The sequence below is a fragment of the Triplophysa rosa genome, linkage group LG9 (assembly GCF_024868665.1).
Source record: "Triplophysa rosa linkage group LG9, Trosa_1v2, whole genome shotgun sequence".
Lineage (NCBI taxonomy): Eukaryota > Metazoa > Chordata > Actinopteri > Cypriniformes > Nemacheilidae > Triplophysa > Triplophysa rosa.
In genome coordinates, this window is record NC_079898.1 from 568,647 (window position 1) to 581,823 (window position 13,177).

At 38.8% G+C, this 13,177-nt stretch overlaps 1 protein-coding gene across 1 annotated transcript in view; it reads right to left on the bottom strand.

Annotated features, from left to right (window-relative positions):
- Positions 1–13,177, bottom strand: part of gtf2a1l (general transcription factor IIA, 1-like) — a 109,222-nt gene that overhangs the window by 23,149 nt on the left and 72,896 nt on the right. The window contains exon 8 of the mRNA XM_057341585.1: positions 5,785–5,874. Within this exon, the coding sequence (XP_057197568.1) occupies positions 5,785–5,874 (90 nt within the window). The remainder of the gene's footprint in view (positions 1–5,784; positions 5,875–13,177) is intronic.

Sequence of the window (13,177 nt, forward strand, 5' to 3'; positions counted from 1 at the left end):
AGGGCTGGTTTGCTATTGGCAGAGAAATGGGTGCACAAAACATCGTGTCTGCTTCTAGGATGAATAGAGCAATAGTTGTTGAAATGGTCAATCACTTGTGGAGTGTGGTTTGACTGTTCAGGATGTGTTTGTTCCAGTATTACACCTCTGTCTAATCTTTCGAAAAAAAGTGATGTTGTCAAACGTACCCCCGTTTATCTCTGTATGTAACTGGACCGAATCAAAACGCATATTTCGGTGCCTCTTTTCGGTGCCACTTAAATGCTGACTGAGCCGTCGATTGAGACATTTGCCCTCATTCACATTGAACGAAAGTTGGAAACCTCAGATAATACAAATCCAACACATTTTATACAATGGTTAAACGGATCGCAAATAATCTGAGATCCACACGGATCGCGCGCGCCCACGGATCGGAACACGCATGACCCGTGGATTCATCATAGTGAAAGACAGTTTTAAGGCCCATATTTAATACAACTATGCAGAGCATTTAGTTGTAGCTGGAGGGCAAACAAGGTAAACGGTAAACACTATAACATAACAGTGTCTAGCAATTTTAGTGTACATGCTCATTTCACATTCACTTTATTAGTGAATTTGTTGTGTATTTTTTATTACTTAATAAATATTTTTTAATTGAACATTTTGTTCTTCAAATGTCATCCACTGATGTTTTGTGGCTCTCTTTTAAAAGTATCGATTTAGGCACCGGTACCGTTTTAAACGTATCGATGTGGCACCTGTATCGGAAAAAACCCAAACGATACCCAACCTTAGGTAGCAGGTGCTTCGGTGGTGTTGAGCTACAGCCAAAAGCTGCATCCTTTAAGTTCTTTGCAAAAACACGCACTCCATCTTTCTGTAGGTGAAGTCCATCATACAGGTGTTTGAGGCCGATGTGTTGGTGGGGGGCCAGGTGCACCTTAGGGAACGCAGAACATGCACGGGAAATTTCAGCATTGATGCTGTAGATGGTGTGAGGTGATGTGTCTCGTCGTGGGAGAAGCGTGGAGATTACAATGCGGGATTCTCTGAACTTTTGGCTGGTGATTTCTGCCATTTTCCTCACAGCATCAGCAGTGTTGTTGCGAAGAGAGTGAAGTTTGTTTGTGTCCGGTGTGTATGATAATACATGAAGTCTGTCCTGAGAAGTCTTGGATGATTTGCTGAGCATGGCTTGTTGTGCTGCATCGCTTTGATCGCATTCGCAGTGACTTTTTGATGTGGGAAGAGTTTCTGTGGGTCTAAGAACCAGGAGAAGAACATCCGTGTCAGGTTCAGGGGGCTGCAGGCATCTTTGTGGTTGTGATAGACAATATCAAGGGGACTAATATAGTTTTTTGACATAATCATACAGCCCTACCATTATGTATTTTAAAATGACAATTAAACTTATTAATTCATAATAAAAAAACTACTAAAAAGGAACAAATGTGTGTGTTTTCCCTGTATTTCTGGAGGATCTTGAGAGATTATACGTCTCAGATCAAAAATTTGGCATTGGCCCCTGCATTAACATGATACATACGATGAGCAATACAGTTGTCAGCATTTATTAATCTTGTTTATTGTTAGTTAATGCCAAATACAATTGTTCATGGTTGTGGTGCATGTTCAATGTTTTCGAAAATATTAGTAAATACTGAAAATAAAGATTAACAAATGCAGACATGTAATCTAATGCTTAACTAATGTTAACAAATGCAACGTTGTAAAGTGTTAAAAATATATTAGTATTCTATTGCAATTCCATCAGTAAAGCATATGACAGATCTATGAGTTTGAAATGCACATTAAAATTGTATTCATATAATGAGATGAAACGTCTTATTATGGCTTAAATAGTTTCAGAATAATGAGATGGGTCCATAGTTTTGTAAAGTCTAGTTAACTGAGAATGTGCAGGGCAAATAGGGCACCCTCTGTTATAAATCGTTTTAAATCTTTTAATTACTTTTTATCTTTATATAACATCATTTTCATGTCAAATTCTTAAATGTGAATCTAAGAGACTTTTTAATGCAGCTCACAGGGCCATGAATCCATGAATGGTATATCTGCAAGGTATCATCTTAATTTCATCTGTCGTCTTCAGTGAGCGGACACAGACTGTGAGGAGAAAGCGTTAAATGGAAAACGCGGAGTGGAATCTGCGGACCTTTAGCAGTGTAATAAGAGAAAGTTTTTCGCTGGGATGTGAATCCACTCTACTCCACTTCGGCTACCGTTCTATTTCGCCTACCAAAGGCACCAGCCTGTGAGGGCAAATGGGCAGCCAGTGTGAACGCATTCCGGTTCCCATCGGTCCGGGAGTTTCAAAGGCGAAATAACTGAAATACGGAAGTTTCACGGAAGAAATGACTGAAATACAGGGATTTCACGAGAGAAATAACAGAAATACGGAAGTTTCATGGGAGAAATAACTGAAATACGGGAGTTTCATGGGAGAAATAAATTGGGAGGGCGGTGGGAGATCAGGGTAAAAAACGGGAGACTCCCTTGAAAAACGGGAGTGTTGACAGGTATGCTCTGGATTCTCTGCCTAAAGATCAAGGTGTGTAAAGAATCATTATTTCCATTTTACTAAATGCTGTTCTTTTGCGTTCTTGTCTCTCAGTTTATTTGTTTTCTTTTTAGCGCGGCACTGCGATAGCGCTTGCCAGCCATTATAACAGCGTCTTAATGTAGACAGGTTTCAACTGCGGTAAACGTGACGGATAGAATCCACAAATAACCAATCAGGAAACGCCAACATGACTGACGGAAAGTTTAGCCAATTAAACAACAACATTCCTTACATAAGGCAGTGCTATTGAATCGTGCTAGACCAATGAAAAATAAAATGACTGGCATACTGTATAACTAAACTAAACAAATCAAATGAACGAGAACAGGTGGGGCCCCCTAAAGGGCAGGGCCCCTGGGCTGGAGCCCAGTCAAGCCCAATGGTAAGTCCGGCCTTGGTGGTAGATGTGCTCTCTGTGTGTATGTCAGTAGTAGTCTGTACAGTAGTAGGAGCTGTACAATCATGAGGATTGTTGTCTTTCGGGGTTTTCTGTAACTGCTCTCTCATTTCTTGCAGCTGTCTGGAGAAATTCTCTTCTTTTTTCTTTGCGTCTTCCTCTAGTTTGCACATCTGTGAGCGGAGAGCTTGTTTTCTTCTTTTAGTTCTCGTAGAGCATTTGTGAGTTCAATGATGGAGGAGCTGGAGTCATTTTTCAACTGTTGGAGTTGATGTTTAATCTCTTCTATGTCTGAGAGTTTGGTTTGGGTGCGTTCTTTAAATTCGGTGAAGTCCAGTTGAAGATAAAGTTATTTTTTATCCATAAAGTTGAATGTAGTCTGCATAGAGAACATCAGGACTTTCTCTGAGAGTTTTGTCTTGGTTCTTTTTTCTGTCCTCCACACTTTTACAGCTCTCTGAGTAACACACCTCTCTGCACTCTGACTGTGCTGGGGTTGCCATGGTGACCAGACTGCTGCTGCTGCTTTTAGCTTGTAATGATGGATTTAATCAAATATACAGTTTGTGTTTAATTCAGTTCAACTTACTGTTCAGAAGCTGAAGATCAACAATTGTGTGATGACTTTTAGCTGTAGTTCCTTAAAAAAACCTTAATATTATCCTTAAGTGTTTTGGAGGGAAACTTTCAGATAGTATTGTGTAATTTCTGAGCACATATAAACACAAACAGGATATATTTTACATGTATTGAGCACTGTTATTCACCACAGTTATAAATGCACTTGATAAAATACCTAAAAAGTATTGAGAAGTATTCATAGGAACATTAGTACATAGATGGGTTGATCTGAAATCACATTTAATAAGAATTATTACATAAGTAGGTTTATGATGATGATTTGATTATTTGAAGATGAATTGATGATTTAATGATACAATCTATACCTGTAACCAATGATTGTTCATATAAATGCACTTAATGTCACTTTAAGCATGTTTAAAGCACATTTGAGCACAATGTAACAAGGTAAAATCCAGTGATGTTTTTAGAGGCCTAAAGTTTGAAGCCTGTTGTGTTCTCTCTGAAACCTGGGGATTTTCCACTGTTTAAAAGTAACCATGATTACGCACGTACGCCAAGGTGTGTTTGGTGGTCTCGTATGGAGACCATGGCTTGTTTGGTGGTCTCGTGTGGTAACCATTGTATGCAAATTATTTAAAAAATGAGGCAATAGCCAGCGTACCACCATTAGATACGTACCTTGTTACCTGGGACTTATTGGTGGCAGGCAATTAACAATTGGTTAATAAAAAGAAGAAATAACAGGAAAGTACCTGATTGGTTTTAGAAGAGACCACCTTTCAGAAGTTTTACTATAACTGTAGACTGGAAAACACTTGGTTTTTAGATGACTTGGAACATCTCACTTTGTTTGGGCTCGAGCAAATAAAGTTAACCCCTTGACACCCGGACCTTCTTTGTCTGAGAGATTTTTTGAAATACAAGACTGATATTTTCCACAACAATAGCCAGATGCTAATCCACAGATTCTGGTCTTCTTTTCTTGTATCAAAAAGTATTTTCTCGGAGTAAAATCAGTCTTTACATGAATCCAAGTTGTTTCTTACTTATCTTTCCTTGTTTGTTGTTGTTATCTCTCACTCTGTCTTACGTTTTGGCTTAATCTTTCATAGTTTTTTCAGGAGCTCATTCTGACTGACTCCCGCTCCCTCGCCCCATCCCCCCCCATAGGAATTTATAGTCTGTATAATATTTGACCTGTGCTTCTCTCTCCTTTATCTTAAATGTGTGCTTCTCTGAGATAACCACACTGTGTGTTCATGTTTGTATATCCCAGTGGGGACCTAAACCTGAATGCACACCAACACATGGGGACTCGTGTCACCGTGGGGACCAAAATTGAGGTCCCCACGGGCAAAAAAGCTTATAAATTGTACAGAACAATATTTTTTTTAAATCTAAAAATGCAAAAAGTGTTCTATGATCTTTAGGTTTAGGGGTTGGGTTAGGGATAGGGAATAAAATATACAGTTTGTACAGTATACAACTCATTACGCCTATGGACTGTCCCCACGGAGATAGTAAACCAGACGTGTGTGTGTGTGCTTGTGTGTTCATGTTTGTATATCCCGGTGGGGACCTAAACCTGAATGCACACCAACTCATGGGGACCAAAATTGAGGTCCTCATGGGCAAAAAAGCTTCTAAATTGTACAGAACAATATTTTTTTTAAATCTAAAAATGCAAAAAGTGTTCTATGATCTTTAGGTTTAGGGATAGGGTTAGGGATAGAATATACAGTTTGTACAGTATACAACTCATTACGCCTATGGACTGTCCCCACGGGGATAGTAAACCAGACATGTGTGAGTGTGTGTGTGTGTGTGCGTGTGTGTGTGTGCGTGTGAGTATATTGTGCTCTGTGCATGTGGAGTTGTGTTTTATGCATGTGGGTGTGTATGAACCTGTGTGCGTGTTCACTTTTTTGTTTTTACTTGTATAACTTAAAGTTTTGGTTACAGTCAATATGTTTCATGTACAGCTGCTTTGGAACAATGCAAATTGTAAAAAGCGCTATATAAATAAAGTTGAGTTGACTTCTGGTTTTATGTTCTGTGTGAATATTGCAAATACGCCGTTATTATCGCACACAGTAAGATCTGTTGTAATTTAACAGTACAGGTACAGCAGGTGTTACAATCTTTTTTCCTTCTATTGAAAATTATAGAAGGATTCTAATAATAATTTATTGTATGACAGTAGATGTTTTACCTGTCCTTGTTGTTGTCTTACCTTGTCATATTGGCAAACAATGATGTTTTCTGTGTCAAAGATCTCCGGGATATCTTGTTCACTCACATCATCTCCAGAGTTCAGTGGATCCTGGTAAAGTATGAAAGAGATTGATTCAGAAATTATAAGTTCTTCTTGCTGGTCATTTCTTTTTCCAGCAGTGCATCACCACTCAACCATCATGTGGATCAATGGCCAAAACCGTTGTAATACATAATCTCATATGTTTCTGCTGTATTTATTTATATAAAATGGTTTAGTTGAGTGACGGTAAATAAAGGAAATCATGAAAACTAGAGCAAATCTATCAAACCTAAAACATTGTTTTAAACTGATGATGACGACAGGAAAAAAACTGTGCCATACACAACATCCTTAGTAACTAAGGGAGGTTTCACATTAGCACTTTTGGTGCGCAGGCCGGTTCGATTAACGTCAGAGTTCGGTTCGTTTGGATGATGTGAACGCTGACTTCTGAACCCGGTGTGCACCAACGAACTGTACCGGAGTCCGCTTGAAAAGGGAGGTCTGTGCGGTTCATGTGAACTCCAGGATGCTTCACTGCTGATGTGAACACAATCGTACCAAATCGCATAAGTGAACCGCTATTAATGAGGTATTATTTGGTGAAAATGTGTGTTTGTGTGTGTGTTTCACTCACTTTTCTGACGAGCGTGACTGACACACTCCAAACAGAGAGCTGTAAGTGTTATATCTCATTTCTGTTCGACTTCAGCGTTCTTAAGAGCATTGCAGTACAATCGTGAGACAGATGAAAGTGCTTAAGCTTTGGTAACAGTTCAAAAACATAAAAGTGAATTACATCACATTTCTGCAAGGCGATGTAGAAGTTTACGGAGACACCGGTGCTTAAACGCTTTCGCGCCACGGCTGTGCGCATCATACTCCAGCAACGTGCTCTGTACGCAGCGCAGGTGAACAAGCTAACATATGGAGAATAGAGCAGCGAACAGCATAGAGCGAGCCAAAACATCCATGATTTGGAGGTATTTTACAATAGCTATGCCAACAAGTTCCACCGCTGTTTGCAATATATGCCAAGTAAATGTTGTGAGGGGTGGTGACACAACTTCAAATTATAATACTACAAATTTAATGAAGCATTTACAGAGATTTTATCCTAAAGAGCACGCAGAGTTCAACAACCTGAAAAAACAAAAACGAGACGTACGAAGCAGCTAACTTTGGAGGAGACAACGGAAAGAATTCAGAAATTTTAACATGGTAGTGTGAAAGGAGCGAAAATCACTGAAAGCATACTGAATTTAATTGTTATGCATAGGCAACCGCTGTCCATTATTGCAAACAAGGGCTTCAGACTAATAAACCACCTGGAGCCACGGAACGACATGGTGAAGCAGAAATATTTATCAGAGACGGCTCTACCTGAACTGTACCGAAAAGTTTGCAAACACATATCTGAAGAAATGAAAGATGTCAAAGCGATGAGTTTTACAACAGATATCTGGAGCTCCGACGTGTCCCCTGTGTCGCTTTTAAGTTTACTGGCACACTGGTTGGATGTGAATTTTGTGCCACAAGGTGCCATGTTAAATGCAACAAACTTTCATGGGTCTTTCAGCGGCGCGATTGCAGCTGCCCTAAAAAAATGCTTGACAAGTGGTAAATCCCGCTGAGCAGAGTCCACGTTTTTCTTAGAGACAACGCCAAAAACACAAAAAGAGCAATGGACATCATGGGAGTGCACAGTTTAGGCTGCATTGCTCATACAATGCAGCTTGTTGTAAACGAGGGACTTCTCTCATAATGCAACGTGAGTGATGCCGTTGCAGGTGGGAGACACATTTTGGGCATTTTAAACACTCTCCACAAGCATATTCCCGGCTGCAAGATATCCAGCTCAAGATGACGAGGAACCAAAACACCTCCAGCAAGACATCCGAACAAGGTGGAATAGCACCTACTTCATGATAGAGAGTCAGCTGGAACAGAAGCAAGTCCAGTCTGCCTATGCTGCTGACCATGACCTACCCACAACACTACCCAGTGGGCCTTGCTTGAAAAAACAAAGACCTGTCTTGAACCATCTGAGGAGTTTACTAGGAAGGTGAGCTCAGCCACTGCCTCTGCTGCTGATGTAATCCCAAGTGTCACTGTTCTCAAACGTTTCCTCTCCATGGAAACAGATGCCGACTCTTGGATTAAAACTATGAAAAAGGCCCTCCTAGAAGCCATCGACAAACGCTTCAGCACAGTGGAAGAGGAACCTCTGTATGCACTTTCAACCCTCCTGGACCCGAGATACAAAGTAAGGTAAGACTGTAAACAATGAGTAATTATTTTATATATAAATATATATTCCGATACCATATGTGCAGCTGACAAAAGTAACTTTTTATGACTTATTTGTTGAGCATTTGTCATTTTCTCTGTTTTTCATGTTCTTTCTCACTCAGTGTTACACGTACACTAGTCTGTGACTGTAAATTGACATGTACGATGCCACGATGTAAATGTACATTTAATAGAACTGAGAAAATATGAATATTAAACAACATAGTACATGTACACTATAGATTTTACATATAACTTTTATTTCGTTGGTATCTCTAGGACGTACTGTGTAACTGATGTATGTATGTAACTTTTTAAGATTCTTTACCGGTGCAGAGTCTGCAAAGCATGGAAAAGATGCACTGGCCAAAAAATTGGAGGAAGACTTGAGGACCACCACAGATGATGAGGCATCAGATTGAAGCACCAGTAGCTTCATGAAAGAATTTGATAAAATTCGGGAGGAGCGTGAGGAACCTGGTGGTGCAGCAAGCTGCTCCAGCACTGTTGTCCAAATGTATGGATTTTTCACAGAGGAAACAATTCCTGTCACACACGACCCATACAAATACTGGGGAGTCAACCGCCAGCGCTTTCCTGGCCTTGCTGTGGCTGCCTTGAATTACCTCTGTGCACCCTGCACTAACGTAGAAAGTGAGAGGCTCTACAGCACAGTTTCCTGTATCCTGGATGAGAAGCGAAAGAGAAAGACAGCTGAGAGAGCAGAGAGGCTTGCTTTCCTATGCAAGAACCGGCCAGTGATCCTCAAGACTGAGATTGATTTACAATACAATACATCTTTATTTATATAGCACAATTAAAACACCAAACTGCTTTACAACAATGAAAAAAAAGTACAGAGACAATGCTCAATTAAAACGTACTGTATATAACACCCAAGCTATAAAACGGTGTGGAAAAGAAACCAGAGAAGATAGAAGGTTAAAAGCCCATCACAAATATCATGTGACATCGAAAGCCATTGAAAACAAAAAAGTCTTTAAGTTGGATTTAAAGACAGATAGGGTCTGGGCAGTTCTAATATGATAGGGAAGGTTGATCCATAATCGTGGGCCAACAACAGAAAAGGCATGAACACCTCGTGTTTTTAGCCTGGTCCTAGAAACATGCAACAGGTTGGCATCCTTAGATCTCATGATGGACAGCGTATATGGATGCAATAATTCAGTCAGATACCGTGGTGCCAAATTGTGAAGTGACTTAAAAACTAATATGAGTATTTTAAAATCAATTCTGTACTTCACTGGAAGCCAATGAAGAGAAATTAAAATCGGTGTAATTGAATCATATTTACACTTTCCAGTAAGTAGCCGGGCTGCTGCATTTTGAACAAGCTGAAGGCGAGAAACACAAGACGTTGGGGAACCAACGTACAGGGAATTACAGTGGTCAAACCTGGAGGTAACGGAGGCATGTATAGCTATTACAAACATTTTTAAGGATAATAATGACTTTACTTTCGAAAGGAGCCTAATATGATAAAAGCAGGATTTGACAACAGAACTAATCTTCTTATCAAATGTGAGATTATTGTCAAGCCATACTCCCAGGTTTCTAACACATGTAGTGCTACATGAAGACATAAATGATATATCAAGGTCCTGAAAACTGTGATCAACAAAATAAATTCAGTTTTACTCTCATTTAGACATAATAAATTAGTTGCTAGCAAAGATTTTAATTCCTCCAAACAGTCCAAAATGGGTTTATAAGCATGTGTATCCCCACGCTTTAGAGGGATATAAATTTGGGTGTCATCCGCATGTAAATGAAACGAGACCCGGTACTAGGGGTGGGCGAAATTACCAAAAATCTATTTTACAGAATGAATAGTTTTATTTCACAGTAACAATCTCCTATTTTAATTCTATATCTTATACCACATTTTTCTTAGATTGATTTCCTTTATGTATTACAGTTCATTTAAATGCTCACCACATAGTTAAAATGTAGGAAAGTTATGAAAATGTAATAAAGTTATCAAATTAAGTTCTGATAATCAGATTTATCATTAATTTATATTTATCTTCTAGCTATATTACATGTATACGGTAGGAAGATATAGACAACATGTATAACAATGAAGTTTGAATATATGCACAAACAATGAGAGTACAGTATATGACTAGTGTTATAAACTGCTGTTCATGGGGTCTGTACTGTAGGTCTTTATCGCTCTTCACTCTCTATTAGATGAGCACTTTTTGTGTTGTGACTCTCTGTCTTTAGGTTTGTTTATTCTCGGGCTTGTTTTTGCACTGCAAGTCTCTGGTGACTCCGCGTCTCCCAGTAGCAGTGCTCACGTGGCGAGCATCATTGCGCGTTACAACGCAAGTTTTGCCTTGGCTCGCCTAAAGTTAAACTTTATTAAAACTATTAACAGCTTTACAAAGCGACCTGACTTCTGAAATAACTGAGAATGAGCTTTATTATGTGCACGCGCAGATCACTGCACCCCTGCACGAGCACTGCGGGCGAGAGAGAAAGCGCCGGACTGGAGCGGATCACGAAACTACAGACTGAAAGAAGGTCAAAAGAATGTTTGATTTGTTAATTTGTTATGGGTGAATTAATTCACATGTTTTTTTCATCATAACGCCCAATTTGCAGAGCGCCGAGTTAACCACGCCTACTTATTTACATTCCGCGGAATAAACGGAATAGAAAATTCTCTTACGGTTGACATTTTATTCCGCGGTAACGGAATTTTCCGTCATTCCGCCCAGCCCTACCCGGTACTTATTAAAAATAGACCCTAATGGAAGCATTTATAGTGAGAATAACACTGGACCAAGAATCGATCCTTGAGGTAACACAGATCTTACTTTGACATTAGAGGAGGAGTTGTGACCAATGTTTACAACAAATCTCCTATTTGTGAGATAGGACCTAAACAACTGTAGAACTGTGCCCTGTAGTCCAACACATGCCTCAAGTCCAGATAAAAGAATATCATGGCTGACCAGGTCAAAGGCTGAGCTAAGGTCTAATAAAACTAGAGCCGCAGACTGACCAGAATCCATGGTCAACATGATATCGTTAACAACTCTTATGAGGGCCGACTCTGTACTATGGCAGGATTTAAAGCCAGACTGAAACTTCTCTTGAATAGAGTTATAAACCAGGTGAGACTGAAGTTGATTAAAACAAATTTCTCCAGAATTTTTGACAAATAGGGGAGATTTGAAATAGGGCAAAAGTTAGCCAACAACGTCGGATCCAAGTTAGTTTTCTTTAAAAAAAAGGGTGAACTGTGGCAAGTTTAAAATCATGGCGGACGGTTCCTGTTTGAAGGCATTTGTTTATGATTGACAATAAGTCAGGACCATCCTGGGGGCATAGTGTAGGTTTCAGACTAAGCACAATTTTAGTTAAATTATTCAGAGTAACTAGCTCAACGCAAGATAATATGGGACCGGGGTATAGGGGTCCCCGCTAGACCATAAGATAACATTGGTACATTAGACATAATTTGAGAGATCTTGCCATCAAAATAATTTGCTAAATTTTCACACAAAGCGACAGATGCTTCAGGAAAAATATTAACAACTGGATTAAGTGCAGACTTAATAGTAGAAAATAAAGTATTTGGCTTGTTACCGTTTTGTACAATTAATTATGAGAAATATTTGCTTTTAGCCGCTCTGGCTGCTCGCTGAAAGATGATAAAGAGTCCTGAAGGATTTCATAAGAAACTTGCAGCCTATACTTTTTTATACCTACGCTCTGCCCTTTTACAAGTCTGCCTTAGGTGGAATCTGTATGCCAGGGTGTTAGTGATGGGTCGTTCATGAAAGATTCATTCTTTTTGAACGAAACTTCAGCATGACTTGGGAGTAGCGAGTTGTCTCAGAGAGTGATTCGTTCATTTTGTGTTGACCGCGCATGTGCAACATTGTACCAGAAACAGAAATGATTAGCACATCTCTTGAGTCATCGGGTCCAAGTCTTTTCGTTCTTTTACATCGGAAAGAGAAATTATTAGTTCATCTCTCGAGTCATTGGGTCCGAGCCCTTTCGTTCTTTTGTCAAATGGTAGCTCTGCAGGCAAACCTGCACCCTGTACCGGAGTCTTCGGGTCCGAGTCTTTAACGTTACGTGACTGCTTTCCGGATCATCAGTCAGTGTTGTATGTTTTATATGTTGTATTGTAGGTAGGAAATATTATAAAATGATCAAAAGATATGTGCAATAAACATGTTCTCTAAATTGTAATTAGTTCTCTTCTTTTTTACATTTCATTTATGCATTTGGCAGATGCTCAATCCAAAGCGACTTACATTGCATTGTATTATACATTTGTATTATACACTTTTCTGTCCGTATATTGATAAATGTTTATTGTGGATTTCTGCATGTGTTTTTAATTTCTCTTAATAAATAACTCTTTTGCATAAGAACTGTGCTGGCAAAATATAAACATAAGCAACACTAGTACAGTCAGTGTTCATGTATAATACATATATTACACAAGTGATCTATTATTAAATAATTTCACATTTAAATTATATAATTAGCCTATTATTATATACTTTGCTAACTGCATAAGACTTTTTAGTTTAAAAAACAACCTGTAAACCTTTTTTGCATACCTGAGTGACTCAAAACTGTTAATGAATTATAAATGCATAACACTACAGAAATGCATCAGAAGCAAGAGTTAAAAACTACATTAATATTTGTAAGGGAAGTCAGGAAATAAGTTATTTTTATATGTAATACATTATACACGCATCTGTCATATCACGTGACAAATGAACGGGTAATTTAGCTATTAACATGCAACATTAATTTAACTCTGCTCAGATGAACAAAATGACTCAAAAAAAGATTTGTTCATTTTGCTGAACGAGATTCAAGCATTCGAATCGCAAAAATGACTCAAACTTCCCATCACTACAGGGTGTTATATTACGCCTTTGTTTTTTCAGTTTTAAAGGTGCAAAAGAAATTAAGATATTTTAACATTTTTTGTTAAAAATACTATGATGATGATTGACATCCAGAAAAAGTGTTCATAGTCCGAGTTGCACCAAGTAAGTCATAATTAGAGGAG